Source organism: Zophobas morio, unplaced genomic scaffold, assembly GCF_036711695.1.
Source record: "Zophobas morio isolate AGI-343-1 ecotype UQ-CSIRO unplaced genomic scaffold, CSIRO_AGI_Zmor_V1 ptg000040l, whole genome shotgun sequence".
In the NCBI taxonomy this organism is placed as follows: domain Eukaryota; kingdom Metazoa; phylum Arthropoda; class Insecta; order Coleoptera; family Tenebrionidae; genus Zophobas; species Zophobas morio.
This window is the reverse complement of record NW_026972145.1, coordinates 5,188,155-5,206,990: the sequence shown is the minus strand read 5'-3', so window position 1 is coordinate 5,206,990 and position 18,836 is coordinate 5,188,155. Positions and strand designations below refer to the sequence as shown.

General features: G+C 28.6%; 1 protein-coding gene across 2 annotated transcripts in view; it reads right to left on the bottom strand.

The window, feature by feature from the left end:
- Positions 1-18,836, bottom strand: part of LOC135140407 (tyrosine-protein kinase transmembrane receptor Ror-like) — a 44,791-nt gene that overhangs the window by 8,228 nt on the left and 17,727 nt on the right. For both annotated transcript variants that reach the window (XM_064070936.1, XM_064070937.1), the window contains 6 exons: positions 11,849-12,102; positions 7,160-7,650; positions 6,753-7,108; positions 6,551-6,695; positions 6,143-6,228; positions 5,972-6,090 (listed from right to left, as the gene is read on the bottom strand). In XM_064070936.1, coding sequence (XP_063927006.1) covers positions 5,972-6,090; positions 6,143-6,228; positions 6,551-6,695; positions 6,753-7,108; positions 7,160-7,650; positions 11,849-12,102 — 1,451 coding nt within the window. The remainder of the gene's footprint in view (positions 1-5,971; positions 6,091-6,142; positions 6,229-6,550; positions 6,696-6,752; positions 7,109-7,159; positions 7,651-11,848; positions 12,103-18,836) is intronic.

Sequence of the window (18,836 nt, the reverse complement as noted above, 5' to 3'; positions counted from 1 at the left end):
TAAAAAAGCGAATAGAAATGCCGTAAAATTAAAAAATCTAAAATTTAACAATAGAAAAGTCGAAAAATCGAAAACTGAAATCCAAAATTTTTAAATCAAAAACATCAAAAAATCGGAAAATTGAATCGAAGAACTGAAGAAATGAGACACTGAAAAACCGAAAAGTCGAGAAATCAAAACACCAAAGGTAGAGAAATCGATAAGTCGAGAAAAATCTAAAAATTAAAACTCGAAAAATCGAAAAATTTTTAAGCGAAAAAATAAAAAGAGAGAAATTGAATAACAAAAAAATCAAAAATTTAAAATTTCGAAAAATTGAAAAATATAAATATCGAAGATACAAAAAATCGAAAAGCCTAAAATTAAAAAAAATTAATAGAAATGCCGCAAAATTAAAACATCTAAAATTTAACAATAGAAAAGTCGAAAAATCGAAAACTGAAATCCAAAATTTTAAAATAAAAAAAAATGAAAAATCGGAAAATTGAATCGAAGAACTGAAAAACTGAGACGCTGAAAAATCAAAAAGCCGAAAAATCGAACCAAAGAAAAATTCGAAAATTGAACCATCGAGAAATCAAAAACCAAAAGATCGAGAAGTCGAAAAGTCCAAAAATTGAGAAATCGAGATGGACCAAAATCTAAAAATTAAAAACGGAACAATTTTAAATAAAAAATATAAATAAAACGAAAGAAATTGAATAATAAAAAAATCGTAAAATCGAGAAACGTAGAATTAAAAACATATATATAGAAAAATTGAAAAACAGAAAAAATTGAACCGAAAATTTAAAAGTAGAAAAACTAAAATATCGTCTAAAAATTGAAAAATCTAAAATTTAACAATTGAAAAATTGAAAAGTAGGAAAATTGAAAAATTGAGAAGAAAAAGAGATTTTGAAAAATTCCAAACTTGAAATTGCGAAAAATCGGAGAATCGAAAAATTCAAAAACTATAAAACAGGAAAATCTTAACATCAACGAAAAATTTAGAAATAGAAGAAGAAAAATTGAAGACTCGAAAATTTAAAAATTGAAAAAAACAAAAAATCAAGAATTTTAAAAATCGAAAAATCCATAAATTGAAAAATTCACAAAATTGAAACATTGAAAAATTGAGAAAACCGAAAACATGACAAATCGAGATACCTAAAAATCGAAAAGTTGAAAAATCCAGACATCAAAAAATTAAAATATCGTAAAATCGAAAAACCTAAAATTTAGAAAAGCGGAAAATAAAAATGTCGAAATATTAAAAAATTTAACATTTAACAATTGAAAAATCGAAAATTTTTAAAATCAAAAAATTGAATTCAAGAACTGAAAAAATGAGAAATTGAAAAATCGAAACAACGAAAAATTCAAAAATTGAAGAATCGAAATATTGAAAAATCCCGAAATTGAAATATCGAAAACTTGAAAAATGGAAGAAAAGTTAAAAAATCGAAAAATTGAGAAATCGAGAAATAATCTAAAAATCGAAATATTAAGAAATCGTAAAATCGAGGAATTAAAAAAAAAATACTAGAAGAATTGAAAAATTGAAATATGCAAGAACTGAAAAATCAAAAAATCCAGAAATCGAGAAATCTAAAACCTGAAATTGAAATGGTAGAAAAATTTAAAAAACTTAAATAACAACTGAAAAACCAAAAATCCAAAACAAAAAAATTGAAAAATTGCAAAATGGGAAATTGAAAAATCGAAGTGAAAAAAAAAACGTGAAATTGAAAAATTCCAAACCTGAAATAGCGAAAAATTGGGAAATAACAAGAATTGAAAAATCGTATCATAAAAAAATTGGAAAATCGAAATTTCGAAAAATTAAAGAATCGAAAAATTTTCAAAGTGAAAATCATCGAGAAATCGAAACATCGGCGAAAAATTTAGAATTCGAAGAAAAAAAATTGAAGAATCGAAATATTGAAAAATTCCAAAACTGAGAAACCGAAAGATCGGGAAGTCGAAAAATCTAAAAATTGAGAAATCGAGATGGACCAAAATCGAAAAATCAAAAAATTAAAAATAGAAAAACTGAAAAATTTTAAATAAAAAAAGGGAAATTGAATAACAACAAAATCGAAACGTCGGAATATTGAAAAATTCCGAAACTGAAATATCGAAAACTTGAAAAATGGAAGAAAAGTTTAAGAATCGAAAAATTGAAAAATGCCAAAATTGAAACATCGAAAAATTGAGAAATGAAAAATCTAAAAATCGAAAAGTCGAAAAATTTTAAAAATCGAAAAAACCACATGTCAAAAATCAAAAAATTGAGAAATAAAAATTTTTAAAAACTTCGAAAAATTTAAAAAAAAATGGAAGTTTATTTTTCAAATTTCTTGATTTTTACAATTTGTCGATTTTTTAGTTTTGGAATTTTCAATAGAAAATTGGAGCATTCTAAAATCAAGAATTTTAAAATTCGAACAAATGAAACATCGAAAAATTTGAAAAACTGAGAAATCGAAACAGGAAATGTAAAATTAAAAAAATATATATAGAAGAATCGAAAAACAGGAATATAGAAGAACTGAAAAATCAAAAAATTCAGAAATCGAGAAATCGAAAAACATAAAATTTAAAAAGTAGAACAATTAAAATATAGAAAAATTGGCAAATCTAAAATTTAAGAAATGAAAAACTGAAAAACTGAAAAGTCGAAAAACCGAAAATCCAAAATAAAAAAAATTGAAACATCGAAAAATAAAAAAAAGTTGAAGAATCGAGAAATCGAAGTCTAAAATTCAAAACGTTGAAAGATCAAAAGCTGAAAGTTGAATAATTGAAAAACTGAAAAATCAAAACATCGATAAATCGCCAAATTGAGAAATCAAAAAACTTTAAAGCTCGCAAAATTAAAAAATCAAAAAGTCAAGAATTTAAAAATCGAAACAGCGGAATCTCGATAAATCGAGAAATCGAAAGATGCTCGAAAAAAGTAAAAAATCAAGAAATTGAAAAATAAAAAATTGAAGAATCGAAATATCGGAGAAATGAAAACTAAAAAAATGCCGGAAATCGAAAAATTGGACCGAAAATTTAAAAGTCGAAAAATTAAAATATCAAAAATTCGAAATTCGAAAAGGAGCAAAATTGAAAAATTCTCAAAATTGAAACATTGAAAAATTGAGAAAACCGAAAACATGAAAAATCGAAGTCGAAAAACCGAGACATCAAAAAATTAAGATACAAACAAAATGTCGTGAAATCGAAGAATTTAAAATGAAAAAAAAAATTAAAAATCAAAAAAGTTCAAAATTTAAACTTCGAAAAATTAAAAAATTGAAATATCGAGGATATGAAAAATCGAAAACTCCAGAAATGGGGAAATCGAAAAACCGAAAGTTTAAAAAAGCGAAAAATAAACACGTCGAAATGTTAAAAAATCTAAAATTTCATTAACAATTGAAAAATCGATAAACCGAAAAAAAAAAATCGAAAATTGAAACATTGAGAAATCGAAACACCAAAAGAGAGAAAGTGAAGAATAAAAAAATCGAAAAAGCGGAATCTCGATAAATCGAAAGATGCTCTAAAAAAGTAAAAAATCAAGAAATCGAAAAATAAAAAATTGAAGAATCGAAATATTGAAAAATTCCGAAATTGGAGAAATCAAAACACCAAAAGATCGAGAAATCGAAACATCGAGAAGTCGAAAAATCTAAAAATTAGAAATCGAAATGGACCAAAATCTAAAAATTAAAAATTAAAAACGAAAAAATTTCAAATAAAAAAAAATTAATAAAAGGAAAGACATTGAATAACAAAAAAAATCGTAAAATCGAGAATCCTGGAACTAAAATAAAAAAATTTATATAGAAAAATTGAAAAACAGAAATATCGGAGAAATGAAAACTAAAAGAATGCCGGAAATCGAAAAATCGGACCGAAAATTTAAAAGTCGAAAAATTAAAATATCAAAAAATTCGAAATTCGAAAAAGAACAAAATTGAAAAATTCTCAAAATTGAAACATTCAAAAATTGAGAAAACCGAAAACATGAAAAATCGAAGTCGAAAAACCGAGACATCAAAAAATTAAAGTACAAACAAAATGTCGTGAAATCGAAGAATTTAAAATGAAAAAAAAAAAAAATTGAAAAATCAAAAAAGTTCAAAATTTAAACTTCGAAATATTGAAAAACCGAAAGTTTAAAAAAGTGAAAAATAAACATGTCGAAATATTAAAAAATCTAAAATTTAATTAACAATTGAAAAATCGAAAACTGAAAATCGGAAATTTTAAAAATCAAAAAATTGAAAAATCGATAAACCGAAAAAAAAGGAAAATTGAAGCATCGAGAAATCGAAACACCAAAAGAGAAAATGAAGAATAAAAAAATCGAAACAGCGGAATCTCGATAAATCGAGAAATCAAAATATGCTCGAAAAAAGTAAAAAATCAAGAAATCGAAAAACAAAAAATTGAAGAATCGAAATATTGAAAAATTCCAAAATTGAAATATCGAAAAGTTAAAAAATCGAAAAATTGAGGAATCGGGAAATAATCAAAAAATCGAAACATCAAGAAATCGTAAACTCGACGAATGTAAAATTAAAAAAAAAAAAAAATAGAAGAACTGAAAAACAGAAATATGGACGAACTGAAAAATAAAAAAAAATCCAGAAATCGAGAAATCGAAAAACCTAAAATTGAAATGGTAGAAAAATTAAACAAACTAAAATTTAACCACTGAAAAAGCAAAAATCCAAAATAAAAAAATTGAAAAATAGGAAATTGAAAAATCGAAAAAGTGAAAAAAAAAGCGATAAATTGAAAAATCGAATCATCAAAAAATTGGAAAATCGAAAGGTCGAAAAATCAAATAAATCGAAGAAAAAAACTGAAGAATCGAAATACTGAAAAATTCCAAAGGTGAAAAATCGGGAAATCTAAAAATTAAAAATAGAAAAACTGAAAAATTTTAAATAAAAAAGAGAAATTGAATAATAACAAAATCGAAACATCGGAATATTGAAAAAATCCGAAACTGAAATATCGAAAACTTGAAAAATGGAAGAAAAGTTTAAAAATCGAAAAATTGAGAAATCGAAAAATCTAAAAATCGAAAAATTTAAAACGGAGAAAACCATAAAACTGAAAAACAAAAAATTTAAAACTTCGAGAAATTGAAAAAAAATCCAAGATATGAAAAATCGAGGAATCCAGAGAACGAGAAATCGATAAATTGAAAACTAAAAAATTGAGAAATCGAATAATCAAAAAATTGATTCATCGAAAAATTGAGAAATCGAAATAGGCCTTCAAAAATCGAACTTTCGGGCTTTTGAATTGTTCGACAGTTTTGGAATTGTCAATTGAAAATTTGAGCATTATAAAATCGAAAGAATAAGCAATCGAAACATTAAAAATTCGAAAAATTAAAACATCGAAAATTTGGAAAATCCAGAAATTGAAAATATGACAAATCGAGAAGTCTAAAAGTCAAAAAGTTGAAGAAAAATCGTAAAATCGGGAAATGTAAAATTAACAAAAAAATAGAAGAATTGAAAAACAGGAATAAAGAAGAACTAAAAAATCAAAAAGTCCAGAAATCGAGAAATCGAAAAACCGAATACTAAATAAAAAAATCGAAAAACTGAAAAATTAAAGAATCGAAAAATTCCAAACCTGAAATGGCGCAAAATTGGGAAAAGCAAAAATCGAACAATCGAAGCATCGAAAAATTCAAAAACTGAAAAACAATAAAATACTTAAAATATCAAATGTTAAATTTGAAGTTAGAATTATGTTTTATATGTGTTTAATTTAATTGCAAAATCCAATTTTTGGAAAAAGTGTAATCACTTCTTCGTTTATTCTAAATTTACCTGCAATCACCAGTTTGTGATTAATGTCTAAATTCTCTAAATTGAAACTTATTTTTTTCTCTCAAACAATAAATGTCTCTGTTTCACTCTTAAAAACGGCATAATACGTCAAGGCACTTTAGTGTGAGTCTACTAACGTTCTGCAAATTTCTGGCAAGTTTATTCTTCTTTCGGCAACAGAAGACCCCAAATAATACTGTGCATGCTACGGAAATCGCCACGAAAGTACCGACGACGTATAGCCATATTACGTGATCTACAAGGACACTGCATAAGGAAGAATTTGTGCGAAAACTACGACAACTTACTACATCTAGTGACGTTGCAAATTTCTTTTCTAATTGGATCACCATCTACGTAACAGAACGGTTGGGATTCGGCGCCACCAGGATTTCTACAAAGTTAATTAAAAAATTATTCTATTATTATATTTAACTATAACAGAGATAATGGTACTTATAACTTGATTTTTTTTTCTAAGAATCTATTGTTTGCCAATATAATCTGCTTTTCATCTCACAGCCAATAAAAATCAGTCTTGTGTAAATAAGCACTAGGCCCGCCCACCCACCCCTTCGCTTTTGTAACGACTAATTTTAATACTGTTACTTTCATTTCAACAAATAGGAGAATTCAAGGTTAGAATGGAGTTGATCTGTTTGATATGCGTGTTTTATACAACTCCCTGAATGGAAAAAATTGAATTAGCCCCTTACCTGCAATAGTTATGCCCTGTCAATTCCGGGTGTTGAGACAAATCGACGTTGAACTGGTGGGCCCACCTCAGGCACTTATTCCCGAACTCGCTCTCGTTCTGGACACCCCTATACAGCGCCCCGTTGTCCCAAAAGCACGTATCCTCTACAAAAAAAATATATATATATATATATCACACTCTTGTCGAAAAAATCCCCCAACCTTTGTCGACGCTCTCGTGGTCCACCCCCAATTCGAGACAATGCCTCGAACTCGCCTCGGTCTCGTTCGGGAGGAACTGGCACTCCTCCAACTCCAGCGTCTTCCCGATAACAGGATGCCTCTTCGCTATCGCGTACTCCTTGCTGCACAACTCCGTCTCCAGCAAAATACAATCCTCCTTGCAAATCCGCCGCAGGTGAATCCCAAACTTGTTCCTGATGTCCTTGTAATCCGCCATCTTCGTTTTGCTCATCCTGGTCTGGTCGATGTTGACTTGTTTCGGGTCCGCACACAACGGAAAGGCCGAGTAGCAGAGGCTAGGTCTGGCGAATTTATCGCAGCTGGCCGAGATATCGCTGTCAAACAAAAAAAATCAGTCAAGGGGGAAAAGAAGTGTCTAGACTTACTTGGACTGCGAGATGACCAGAAAGGCGTCGTGGAGCATCTGTTCGATGTCGTTTTGGCTGTATGGGGGCTGCACGAACACGTGCTGGTTTTTCAAGTAGTCTTCACAGGTCTCTCCGGTGTAGATTTGGCAGAAAGGGGTACTCAGATTGTACTGACGCGTGATTTCTATCATTTTTCCGGTCGATGTTAAGTCGAAGGTTTTCCCGTTGGTTTCCTGGAGGGGTTGTCCGTGGGGGAAGTCCGTCAGTTTGGCTTCGAACACGCCCGAAGCGGGCTTGTTCGGTAGGATGGTGGTTATTTCTCGATCTATTTTGAGAGTGTTGAGCGAAGAAGTGCTACTACTCCGGCTGACGTCACCAAAGACGTCTAGGACCCCATCAGACTGGATTTTATCTTTGCCGTTGGATGCCGTACAGTCGTAGAAACCTTTATCGAACACCTCGACGTTGCTAATGCGTAAGGTGGATTTGAACAAGTGGCGCTCCTTATCCTGAAACCATAACAAAAAAAATTGGTCTAAAGAGTTTAGACAGTACTTCCCTCGCTGTCGGAAACTTGACGACTGCATGGCTATTGTGTTTTTTTCTCATTACATTTTTGTAGTGGGAATTTAAAAAAAATTGCGATGACGTCATCAACATTTTTGCAAGGACACGTATATCAGTTGGGATAGATGTAGTGTAATACTAAGAATAAAATTATTGTATTCCCAAATTTTCGGGAAAATGAATTGGGTCGTTTTGAATATTGATTTTTTATAATCAATAAAATAACGAAACAATTTACTCGCGTATACGGCAACTGAAAATCGTTTATGTATAAACATTCTTAATTTAAGATGACAGGCGTAACAGCATACGTGAGAGTCAAACAGAGAAACTGTAAACAAAACGACCATCGGTTTTATTGCTTCGACTTCCGCTTAATGTATAAAACATTGGGTTTTATTTTAATTCTTGACGGTGAAATTCACAATTGGTTGATTATAAACATGTCTATTTCACATTCGCGGAACCAAGTGAGCGCATAAAACAAATGCAGGTCTGTAATGTTAAAGTCGATGTAAATAAGCGTGCTACCCTTATGTTTCAACCGAGTTTTTTCTTTAACAAATTTTGTGTCTACCAAATTGGGTTGGTTGGGGTGTAATACTAATAATAAGTGTTGCCTTTAATTTAATCAATAAAATAAATTGACTTCATTAATTTTTTTGAACCACCTCTTAAGAAAATCTAAAAAATATGAATGGAATGATAAATCACAAGTACAAACTCATCATATTTTTTGCATTTTAGATAGGATTTATTCAGCAAAATTTAAGGGTGACGTCATCAATTTTTTTAGGAGGGATGAACAAATACATTTTGAACAAAAGTTTACCATGTTTATAATAACATTAAAATATTCTCAAGATTTCAAAGCATTCGGTTTTGTAATTCCTGATTAAATCGATAAAATAAATTCACGCCTTCATTAATTTTTTTGAGTCACCCTGCATATGCAAATCCAAAAATATGAATGGAATGATAAATCACAAGTACAGACTCATCATATTTTGTACATTTTAGATACGATTTATTCGGCAAACTTTTGAGCTGACGTCATCAGTTTTTTGTAGAAGATAACCAAATATATTTTGACTAAAAATTTATTATGCTCTTTATAACCTTAAAACATCTGCAAGATTTCAAAGCATTCGGTTTTGTAGTTCCTGATTAAATCAATAAAATTAATTTACGCATTCATTAATTTTTTTGAGTCACCCTGTATATGCAAATCGAAAAAATTTGAATGGAATGATAAATCACAAGAAGAGACTCACCATATTTTGTCATTTTAGATAGGATTTATTCAGCAAAATTTTGTGGTGACGTCATAAATTTTTTAGGGGGGACGACCAAATACATTTTGATCAAAAATTTACCATGCTTATGATAATTTTAAAATATCTTCAAGATTTCGAAGCATTCGGTTTTGTAGTTCCTGAGTAAATCAGTAAAATAAATTTACGCTTTCATTTATTTTCTTGAATCACCCTGTATATGCAAATCCAAAAAATATGAATGGAGTGATAGATCACAAGTACAGACTGATCATATTTTGTACATTTTAGATATGATTTATTCGGCAAATTTTCGAGCTGACGTCATCAAGTTTTTGGAGGGGATAAGCAAATATATTTTGACTAAACATTTATTATGCTCTTTATGACCTTAAAACATCTGCAAGATTTCAGAGCATTCGGTTTTGTAGTTCCTGATTAAATCAATAAAATATATTTACGCATTCATTAATTTTTTTGAGTCACCCTGTATATGCAAATCCAAAAAATATGAATGGAGTGATAGATCACAAGTACAGACTCATCATATTTTGTACATTTTAGATATGATTTATTCCACAAACTTTTGAGCTGACGTCATCAAGTTTGTGGAGGGGATAAGCAAATATTTTTTAACTAAAGATTTATGATGCTCTTTATAGCCTTAAAACATCTGCAACATTTCAAAGCATTCTGGTTAGCAGATTAAAAATTAAATTTCAAAATGTTGTTTTATAATTTTGATTTTTTTTCCAAAAATCTGGACGTTTCGGGTGAAAAGTCGATTCAGAGTTGTAAACTACATGTGTAGGACTATGTTATTTTATACAATTGAAAACCCATTTACTATGTACAATTTTGAAGTGACGTCATCGCATTAGTGGTGGGGATGATTAGACAAATTTTGGTTAGCGTTTTACCATCTACATGATATTCTTAATATAAGTACAAAATTTCACAACAATCGGTCGAGTACTTTCGGAGATTATCTGTCTAATAAAAATCCGGGACAACAGACGGACAGACGGACAGACGGACGGACAGACGGACAGACGGACAGACGGACAGACGGACAGACAGACGGAAATGGGAGACCTATTTCTTCGTCTTCTAGGGGTCATGAAAGATCGACAAAACGTAAAAGTAGAGAGTCGGCCGACGGACTCGATTACAATACTTCCTTTGCTTACGCTCGGGAAGTAAAAACTGTTGAAGAGTGAATGTCATTGAGGATATATATCTCCAAATTTTAAAAATTGGACCAAGTTACAATAATTGTTGCCTGGTAAGTGCAGATATTTTGGATTTGCATATACGGAGTGATTCAAGAAAATAAATGAAAGCGTAAATTTATTTTACTGATTTACTCAGGAACTACAAAACCGAATGCTTCGAAATCTTGAAGATATTTTAAAATTATCATAAGCATGGTAAATTTTTGATCAAAACGTATTTGGTCGTCCCCCCTAAAAAATTTATGACGTCACCACAAAATTTTGCTGAATAAATCCTATCTAAAATGTACAAAATATGGTGAGTCTCTTCTTGTAATTTGTCATTCCATTCAAATTTTTTCGATTTGCATAAACAGGGTGACTCAAAAAAATTAATGAATGCGTAAATTTATTTTATTGATTTAATCAGGAACTACAAAACCGAATGCTTTGAAATCTTGCAGATGTTTTAAGGTTATAAAGAGCATAATAAATTTTTAGTCAAAATATATTTGGTTATCTTCTACAAAAAACTGATGACGTCAGCTCAAAAGTTTGCCGAATAAATCGTATCTAAAATGTACAAAATATGATGAGTCTGTACTTGTGATTTATCATTTCATTCATATTTTTGGATTTGCATATGCAGGGTGACTCAAAAAAATTAATGAAGGCGTGAATTTATTTTATCGATTTAATCAGGAATTACAAAACCGAATGCTTTGAAATCTTGGGAATATTCTAAAGTTATTATAAGCATGGTAAACTTTTGTTCAAAATGTATTTGTTCATCCCTCCTAAAAAAATTGATGACGTCACCCTTAAATTTTGCTGAATAAATCCTATCTAAAATGCAAAAAATATGATGAGTTTGTACTTGTGATTTATCATTCCATTCATATTTTTTAGATTTTCTTAAGAGGTGGTTCAAAAAAATTAATGAAGTCAATTTATTTTATTGATTAAATTAAAGGCAACACTTATTATTAGTATTACACCCCAACCAACCCAATTTGGTAGACAAAAAATTTGTTAAAGGAAAAACTCGGTTGAAACATAAGAGTAGCATGCTTATTTACATTGACTTTAACATTACAGACCTGCATTTGTTTTATGCGTTCACTTGGTTCCGCGAATGTGAAATAGACATGTTTATAATCAACCACTTGTGAATTTCACCGTCAAGAATTAAAATAAAACCCAATGTTTTATATAATAAGCGGAAGTCGAAGCAATAAAACCGATGGTCGTTTTGTTTACAGTTTCTCTGTTTGACTCTCAAGTATGCTGTTACGCCTGTCATCTTAAATTAAGAATGTTTATACATACACGATTTTCAGCTGCCTGGGATACGTATACGTGAGTAAATTGTTTCGTTATTTTATTGATTATTACAAATCAATATTCAAAACGACCCAATTCATTTTCCCGAAAATTTGAGAATATAATAATTTTATTCTTAGTATTACACTACATCTATCCCAACTGATATACGTGTCCTTGCAAAAATGTTGATGACGTCATCGCAATTTTTTTTTAAATTCCCACTACAAAAATGTAATGAGAAAAAACACAATAGGCATGCAGTCGTCAAGTTTCCGACAGCGAGGGAAGTACTGTCTAAACTCTTTAGACCAATTTTTTCCTTTTACCTTCGTCATTTTGGTGTTCACACGTCCGCTCTTCTCCACCGGCGCGTTATTCTTCCTCCACGAGAACGTCACTCGCGTCCCATTCGCGTCCAAATTCTGCACTTCGCACACCAACTTGACGACCTTCTGTCCCACGTCCACGGTCACGTTCTCCAGCCGCTTCGTGAACACGAGGGTCGCGTTCGAGGACGAATTCGTCGCCGCCTTGTCGTCCTCCTCCTCCTCATAGTCGTACTCTTCGTCGGTCCCCAGCGCTGCAACACCACCCAATTCGTTGAAAACTCGACGCGAAAACTCAAAGCCCGCTCGAAACAACAAACACGCCCGACCTTGGGGGTATTAAGACAATTGAAACGGCGTCGTTGTTTATGTAATTAACAAGTTTGTGTTTATTTGCGGAGTGCGACCTGATTTATGGTCGAAGCGAATTATTGAAAGAAAAATGACACGTGGAAAATCTGATGACTTCATATTGAATCACCGAGTCGTAAAGTTGGTAATTTGTTGTCGGAAAGTCGTCGGTCCTGAGAGTCTTGATTCGACGGGATGTAGGTTAGTACGATAAAATTAAAAATACGGCAAATTATTGCCGACGAACAGTATTTTGATGAGTAATAAAAGTATACATCATTTTGAAAAATGGAATGACGGAAAGTCTGTTTGCCGGTGGGTCTGTGTTAGCGAGAAATAAAATAAACAACATAAAAATCTCTTTGAGTCTTTTTATTTCAGTTGTCGATGACATTTTTATGATATATCAAAAATAGACCAGTAGTCGATGCAGTTATCTAAGATAATTTATAAACAGTGATTCACTTAAGGAATTTGCGCTGATAAATGTTTTCGGTTTTATCGAAGTCTGGAAAGTACACAGCAGGACTGAAAAAAATCGGCGATAATAATCGATACGTGGTGACAATTTTGCTAGTTCATTGTGTACTATAAAAATTAAAATTGGCTTCTCGTTTTTCTCATTTTGTGTTTAAATGCAGTTCACATATGAAAAAATAAAGTTTAGCCCCGCCCACCCACCCCTACTACATTTCATTGATTTTGTCCAGCAATAACCAGAAAAACGATCAAAAAACGTAAAGCAAAAGGTCGAAAAAGCAGACACCAAAACAGAACAAAACAGAAAAAAATGTAAAAAAGCGAAAAAAACGCCAAAAAACCGAAAACGAACGTCAAAAAAGCGAAACAAAGAGGTGTTAAAACAGACAAACATTTCTATAAAAAAGGTGTCAAAAAAGCGCCAAAATATAAGGCATCAAAACAAGGATAAAAAAACAAAAAAGCACAAACACAAACCTCTTTAAAGAGCTCAGAAAATGTTCAGAAGAAAAAAGAAGCCAAAATTAACCAAAAAAACAAAAATATGCAAAATAAAACGGAAGAAAAAAGTGGCCAAAAGAATGACAAAAATCGATTTCTCGATTTTTCAGTTGTCAGTTCTGCAATTCTTCGATTTTTATTTTTTAAATTTTCGCCTTTTGGATTTTTCAATTTTTCGATTTCTCGATCTTTTCGTGTTTCGATTTCTCGATTTTTCAATTTTTCAATTATTCGATTTTTGATTTCTCAGTTTTTCAGCTTTCCAATTTTTCAACGTTTCAATTTTTCGATTTTTCAATTTGTTAATTTTTCCATATTTTAGGTTTTTAATTTTTAAAATTATTTATTTCTTAAATTTTCGCGATTTTTCGATTTTTAAAATTTTTGAATTTTCGATTTTTCAATTTTTCAATTATTCGATTTTTGATTTCTCAGTTTTTCAGTTTCTCATTTTGTTTAATTTTTCGATTTTTCGGGTTTTTGATTTTTCAGTTTTTCCAAGTTTTAATTTTGGAATTTTTCAATTTATCAATTTTCCCATTTTCGATTTTTCAAATTTTAGATTTTTCAGGTTTCTGATTTTTCAAATTTTAGATTTTTCAGTTTTTTGATTTTTTCGACTTTTCGATTTCTCCATTTTTCTATTTTTCGATTGTTCAATTTCCCGAGTTTTAAATTTTTCAATGATTTGATTTAACCATTTTTCAAAATTTTGAAATTTTCAAATTCCTATTTTCGCTTGGGTTATTTCGATTTCTCGATTTATTCGATTTTTGATTTCTCAGTTTTTCAGCTTTCCAATTTTTCAACGTTTCAGTTTCGGGATGTTTCGATTTTTCAATTCGTTAATTTTTCGATATTTTAGGTTTTTAATTTTTAAAATTATTTATTTTTTAAATTTTCGATTGTTCAGTTTCACGATTTTTCAATTTTTGATTTATCCATTTTTTTAAACTTTGAAATTTTCAAATTTCTATTTTTCGTTTGGGTTATTTCGATTTCTGGATTTTTCAATTTTTCAATTATTCGATTTTTCATTTCTCAATTTTTCAGCTTTCCGATTTTTGGATTTTACAATTTTTCAAACGTTTCAGTTTTGGAATATTTCAATTTATCTGCCTTTCCATGTTTCGATTTTTCAGTTTTTCAATTCGTTAATTTTTCGATTTTTCAGGTTTTTGATTTTGAAAATTTTCGATTTTTCGACTTTTTAAAATCTCTATTTTTCAGTTTTTCGATTGTTAAATTTTTCAATGATGATGATTTAACCATTTTTTTAAATTTTGAAATTTTCAAATTCCTTTTTTCGTTTGGATTATTTCGATTTCTCGATTTTTCAATTATTCGATTTTTGATTTCTCAGTTTTTCAGCTTTCTAATTTTTGGATTTTCCAATTTTTCAATTTCGATTTCTCGTATTTTCAATTTCTCATTTTGTTTAATTTTTCGATTTTTCGGGTTTTTGATTCTTCAAATTTTCGGTTTTTCAAGTTTTTGATTTTTTCGACTTTTCGATTTCTCCATTTTTCAATTGTACAATTTCCTCGATTTTTAAATTTTTCCATGATGATGATTTAACCATTTTTTAAAACCTTGAAATTTTCAAATTCCTTTTTTCGTTTGGGTTATTTCGATTACTCTATCTTTTCGTGTTTCGATTTCTCGATTTATTCGATTTTTGATTTTTCAGTTTTTCAGCTTTCCAATTTTTGGATTTTCGATTTTTCAATTTTTCAATTATTCGATTTTTGATTTCTCAGTTTTTCAGTTTCTCATTTTGTTTAATTTTTCGATTTTTCGGGTTTTTGATTTTTCAGTTTTTCTAAGTTTTAATTTTGGAATTTTTCAATTAATCAATTGTCCCATTTTTCGAATTTTCAAATTTTCGATTTTTCATGTTTCTGATTTTTCAAATTTTCGATTTTTCAGTTTTTTGATTTTTTCGACTTTTCGATTTCTCCATTTTTCTATTTTTCGATTGTTCAATTTCCCGATTTTTAAATTTTTCAATGATTTGATTTAACCATTTTTTAAAATTTCGAAATTTTCAAATTCCTATTTTCGCTTGGGTTATTTCGATTTCTCGATTTATTCGATTTTTGATTTCTCAGTTTTTCAGCTTTCCAATTTTTCAACGTTTCAGTTTCGGGATGTTTCAATTTTTCGATTTTTCAATTCGTTAATTTTTCGATATTTTAGGTTTTTAATTTTTAAAATTATTTATTTTTTAAATTTTCGATTGTTCAGTTTCACGATTTTTCAATTTTTGATTTATCCATTTTTTTAAACTTTGAAATTTTCAAATTTCTATTTTTCGTTTGGGTTATTTCGATTTCTGGATTTTTCAATTTTTCAATTATTCGATTTTTCATTTCTCAATTTTTCAGCTTTCCGATTTTTGGATTTTACAATTTTTCAAACGTTTCAGTTTCGGAACATTTCAATTTATCTGCCTTTCCATGTTTCGATTTTTCAGTTTTTCAATTCGTTAATTTTTCGATTTTTCAGATTTTTGATTTTGAAAATTTTCGATTTTTCGACTTTTTAAAATCTCTATTTTTCAATTTTTCGATTGTTAAATTTTTCAATGATGATGATTTAACCATTTTTTTTAAATTTTGAAATTTTCAAATTCCTTTTTTCGTTTGGATTATTTCGATTTCTCGATTTTTCAATTTTTCAATTATTCGATTTTTGATTTCTCAGTTTTTCAGCTTTCCAATTTTTGGATTTTCCAATTTTTCAATTTCGACTTCTCGTATTTTCAGTTTCTCATTTTGTTTAATTTTTCGATTTTTCCGGTTTTTGATTTTTCAAATTTTCGGTTTTTCAAGTTTTTGATTTTTTCGACTTTTCGATTTCTCCATTTTTCAATTTTTCAATTGTACAATTTCCTCGATTTTTAAATTTTTCCATGATGATGATTTAACCATTTTTTAAAACCTTGAAATTTTCAAATTCCTTTTTTCGTTTGGGTTATTTCGATTACTCGATCTTTCCGTGTTTCGATTTCTCGATTTATTCGATTTTTGATTTCTCAGTTTTTCAGCTTTCCAATTTTTGGATTTTCCAATTTTTCAACGTTTCAATTTTTCGATTTTTCAATTCGTTAATTTTTCCATATTTTAGGTTTTTTAATTTTTAAAATTATTTATTTTTTAAATTTTCGCGATTTTTCAATTTTTGAATTATTCGATTTTTGATTTCTTAGTTTTTCAGCTTTCCAATTTTTCAATTTCGATTTCTCGTTTTTTTAGTTTCTCATTTTGTTTAATTTTTCGGTTTTTCGGGTTTTTATTTTTCAGTTTTTCAATTTATCAATTTTCTCATTTTTCAATTTCGATTTTTCATGTTTCTGATTTTTCAAATTTTCGATTTTTCAGGTTTTTGATTTTTTCGACTTTTCGATTTCTCCATTTTTCCATTTTTCGATTGTTCAATTTCCCGATTTTTAAATTTTTCAATGATTTGATTTAACCATTTTTCAAAATTTTGAAATTTTCAAATTCCTATTTTCGCTTGGGTTATTTCGATTTCTCGATTTATTCGATTTTTGATTTCTCAGTTTTTCAGCTTTCCAATTTTTCAACGTTTCAGTTTCGGATGTTTCAATTTTTCGATTTTTCAATTCGTTAATTTTTCGATATTTTAGGTTTTTAATTTTTAAAATTATTTATTTTTTTAATTTTCGATTGTTCAGTTTCACGATTTTTCAATTTTTGATTTATCCATTTTTTTAAACTTTGAAATTTTCAAATTTCTATTTTTCGTTTGGGTTATTTCGATTTCTGGATTTTTCAATTTTTCAATTATTCGATTTTTCATTTCTCAATTTTTCAGCTTTCCGAGTTTTGGATTTTACAATTTTTCAAACGTTTCAGTTTTGGAATATTTCAATTTATCTGCCTTTCCATGTTTCGATTTTTCAGTTTTTCAATTCGTTAATTTTTCGATTTTTCAGGTTTTTGATTTTGAAAATTTTCGATTTTTCGACTTTTTAAAATCTCTATTTTTCAATTTTTCGATTGTTAAATTTTTCAATGATGATGATTTAACCATTTTTTTAAATTTTGAAATTTTCAAATCCCTTTTTTCGTTTGGATTATTTCGATCTCTCGATTTTTCAATTTTTCAATTATTCGATTTTTGATTTCTCAGTTTTTCAGCTTTCCAATTTTTCAATTTCGATTTCTCGTATTTTCAGTTTCTCATTTTGTTTAATTTTTCGATTTTTCGGGTTTTTGATTTTTCAAATTTTCGGTTTTTCAAGTTTTTGATTTTTTCGACTTTTCGATTTCTCCATTTTTCAATTTTTCAATTGTACAATTTCCTCGATTTTTAAATTTTTCCATGATGATGATTTAACCATTTTTGAAAACCTTGAAGTTTTCAAATTCCTTTTTTCGTTTGGGTTATTTCGATTACTCGATCTTTCCGTGTTTCGATTTCTCGATTTATTCGATTTTTGATTTCTCAGTTTTTCAGCTTTCCAATTTTTGGATTTTCCAATTTTTCGATTTTTCAATTCGTTAATTTTTCCATATTTTAGGTTTTTTAATTTTTAAAATTATTTATTTTTTAAATTTTCGCGATTTTTCAATTTTTCAATTATTCGATTTTTGATTTCCTAGTTTTTCAGCTTTCCAATTTTTCAATTTCGATTTCTCGTTTTTTTAGTTTCTCATTTTGTTTAATTTTTCGGTTTTTCGGGTTTTTATTTTTCAGTTTTTCAATTTATCAATTTTCTCATTTTTCAATTTCGATTTTTCATGTTTCTGATTTTTCAAATTTTCGATTTTTCAGGTTTTTGATTTTTTCGACTTTTCGATTTCTCCATTTTTCTATTTTTCGATTGTTCAATTTCCCGATTTTTAAATTTTTCACTGATTTGATTTAACCATTTTTTAAAATTTTGAAAATTTCAAATTCCTATTTCTGGATTTTTCAATTTTTCAGTTATTCGATTTTTCATTTCTCAATTTTTCAGCTTTCCGACTTTTGGATTTTACAATTTTTCAAACGTTTTAGTTTCGGGATTTTTCAATTTTTCTTCAGTTTTTTCCTTTTCTTTTTTTTCAAAATTGCAAAAAAAAAACAGAAGCAGGCAACAAAAAGATGACAAAAAAGGTCTACAAAAACGATAATAAAAATGCAAAAATTAACACAAAATCGAAAAAGAAAAAGAAACAAAAAACATGAAAAAAGATTTAAAAAAAAACAGAAACAAGCAACAAAAAAATAATAATAAAAAAGGCGTAAAAAATCTGTTAAAAAATGCAGCGGCCAAAAAACAGGTGTCAAAAAATTACAAAAATACTAAAAAAGAGACAAAAAATTAACAAAAACCGCAATAAAAAATAGAACAAAAGACGCGGAAAAATGCGCCTAAAAAATCAAAAAGAGCGTCCAAAAATAAAAATCGAAAAAAAAAGGAACAGAAAAGGCGTCAAAAAAGAGAAGAAAAATAAAAAAAAAGAGTCAACAAAGGAACAAAAAATTAAAAATAAGAAAAAAATGCAACGTACAAGCGAATTGGGAAAAATTGATTTTATGATATAAGTTTTACAATTTTTTTTTTCCAAAAATCTAGTCGTCAAATGTAAAAAATAAAAAAAACTACACACTCTGTGTGGATTATGTTGTGTCGTCCTTGACA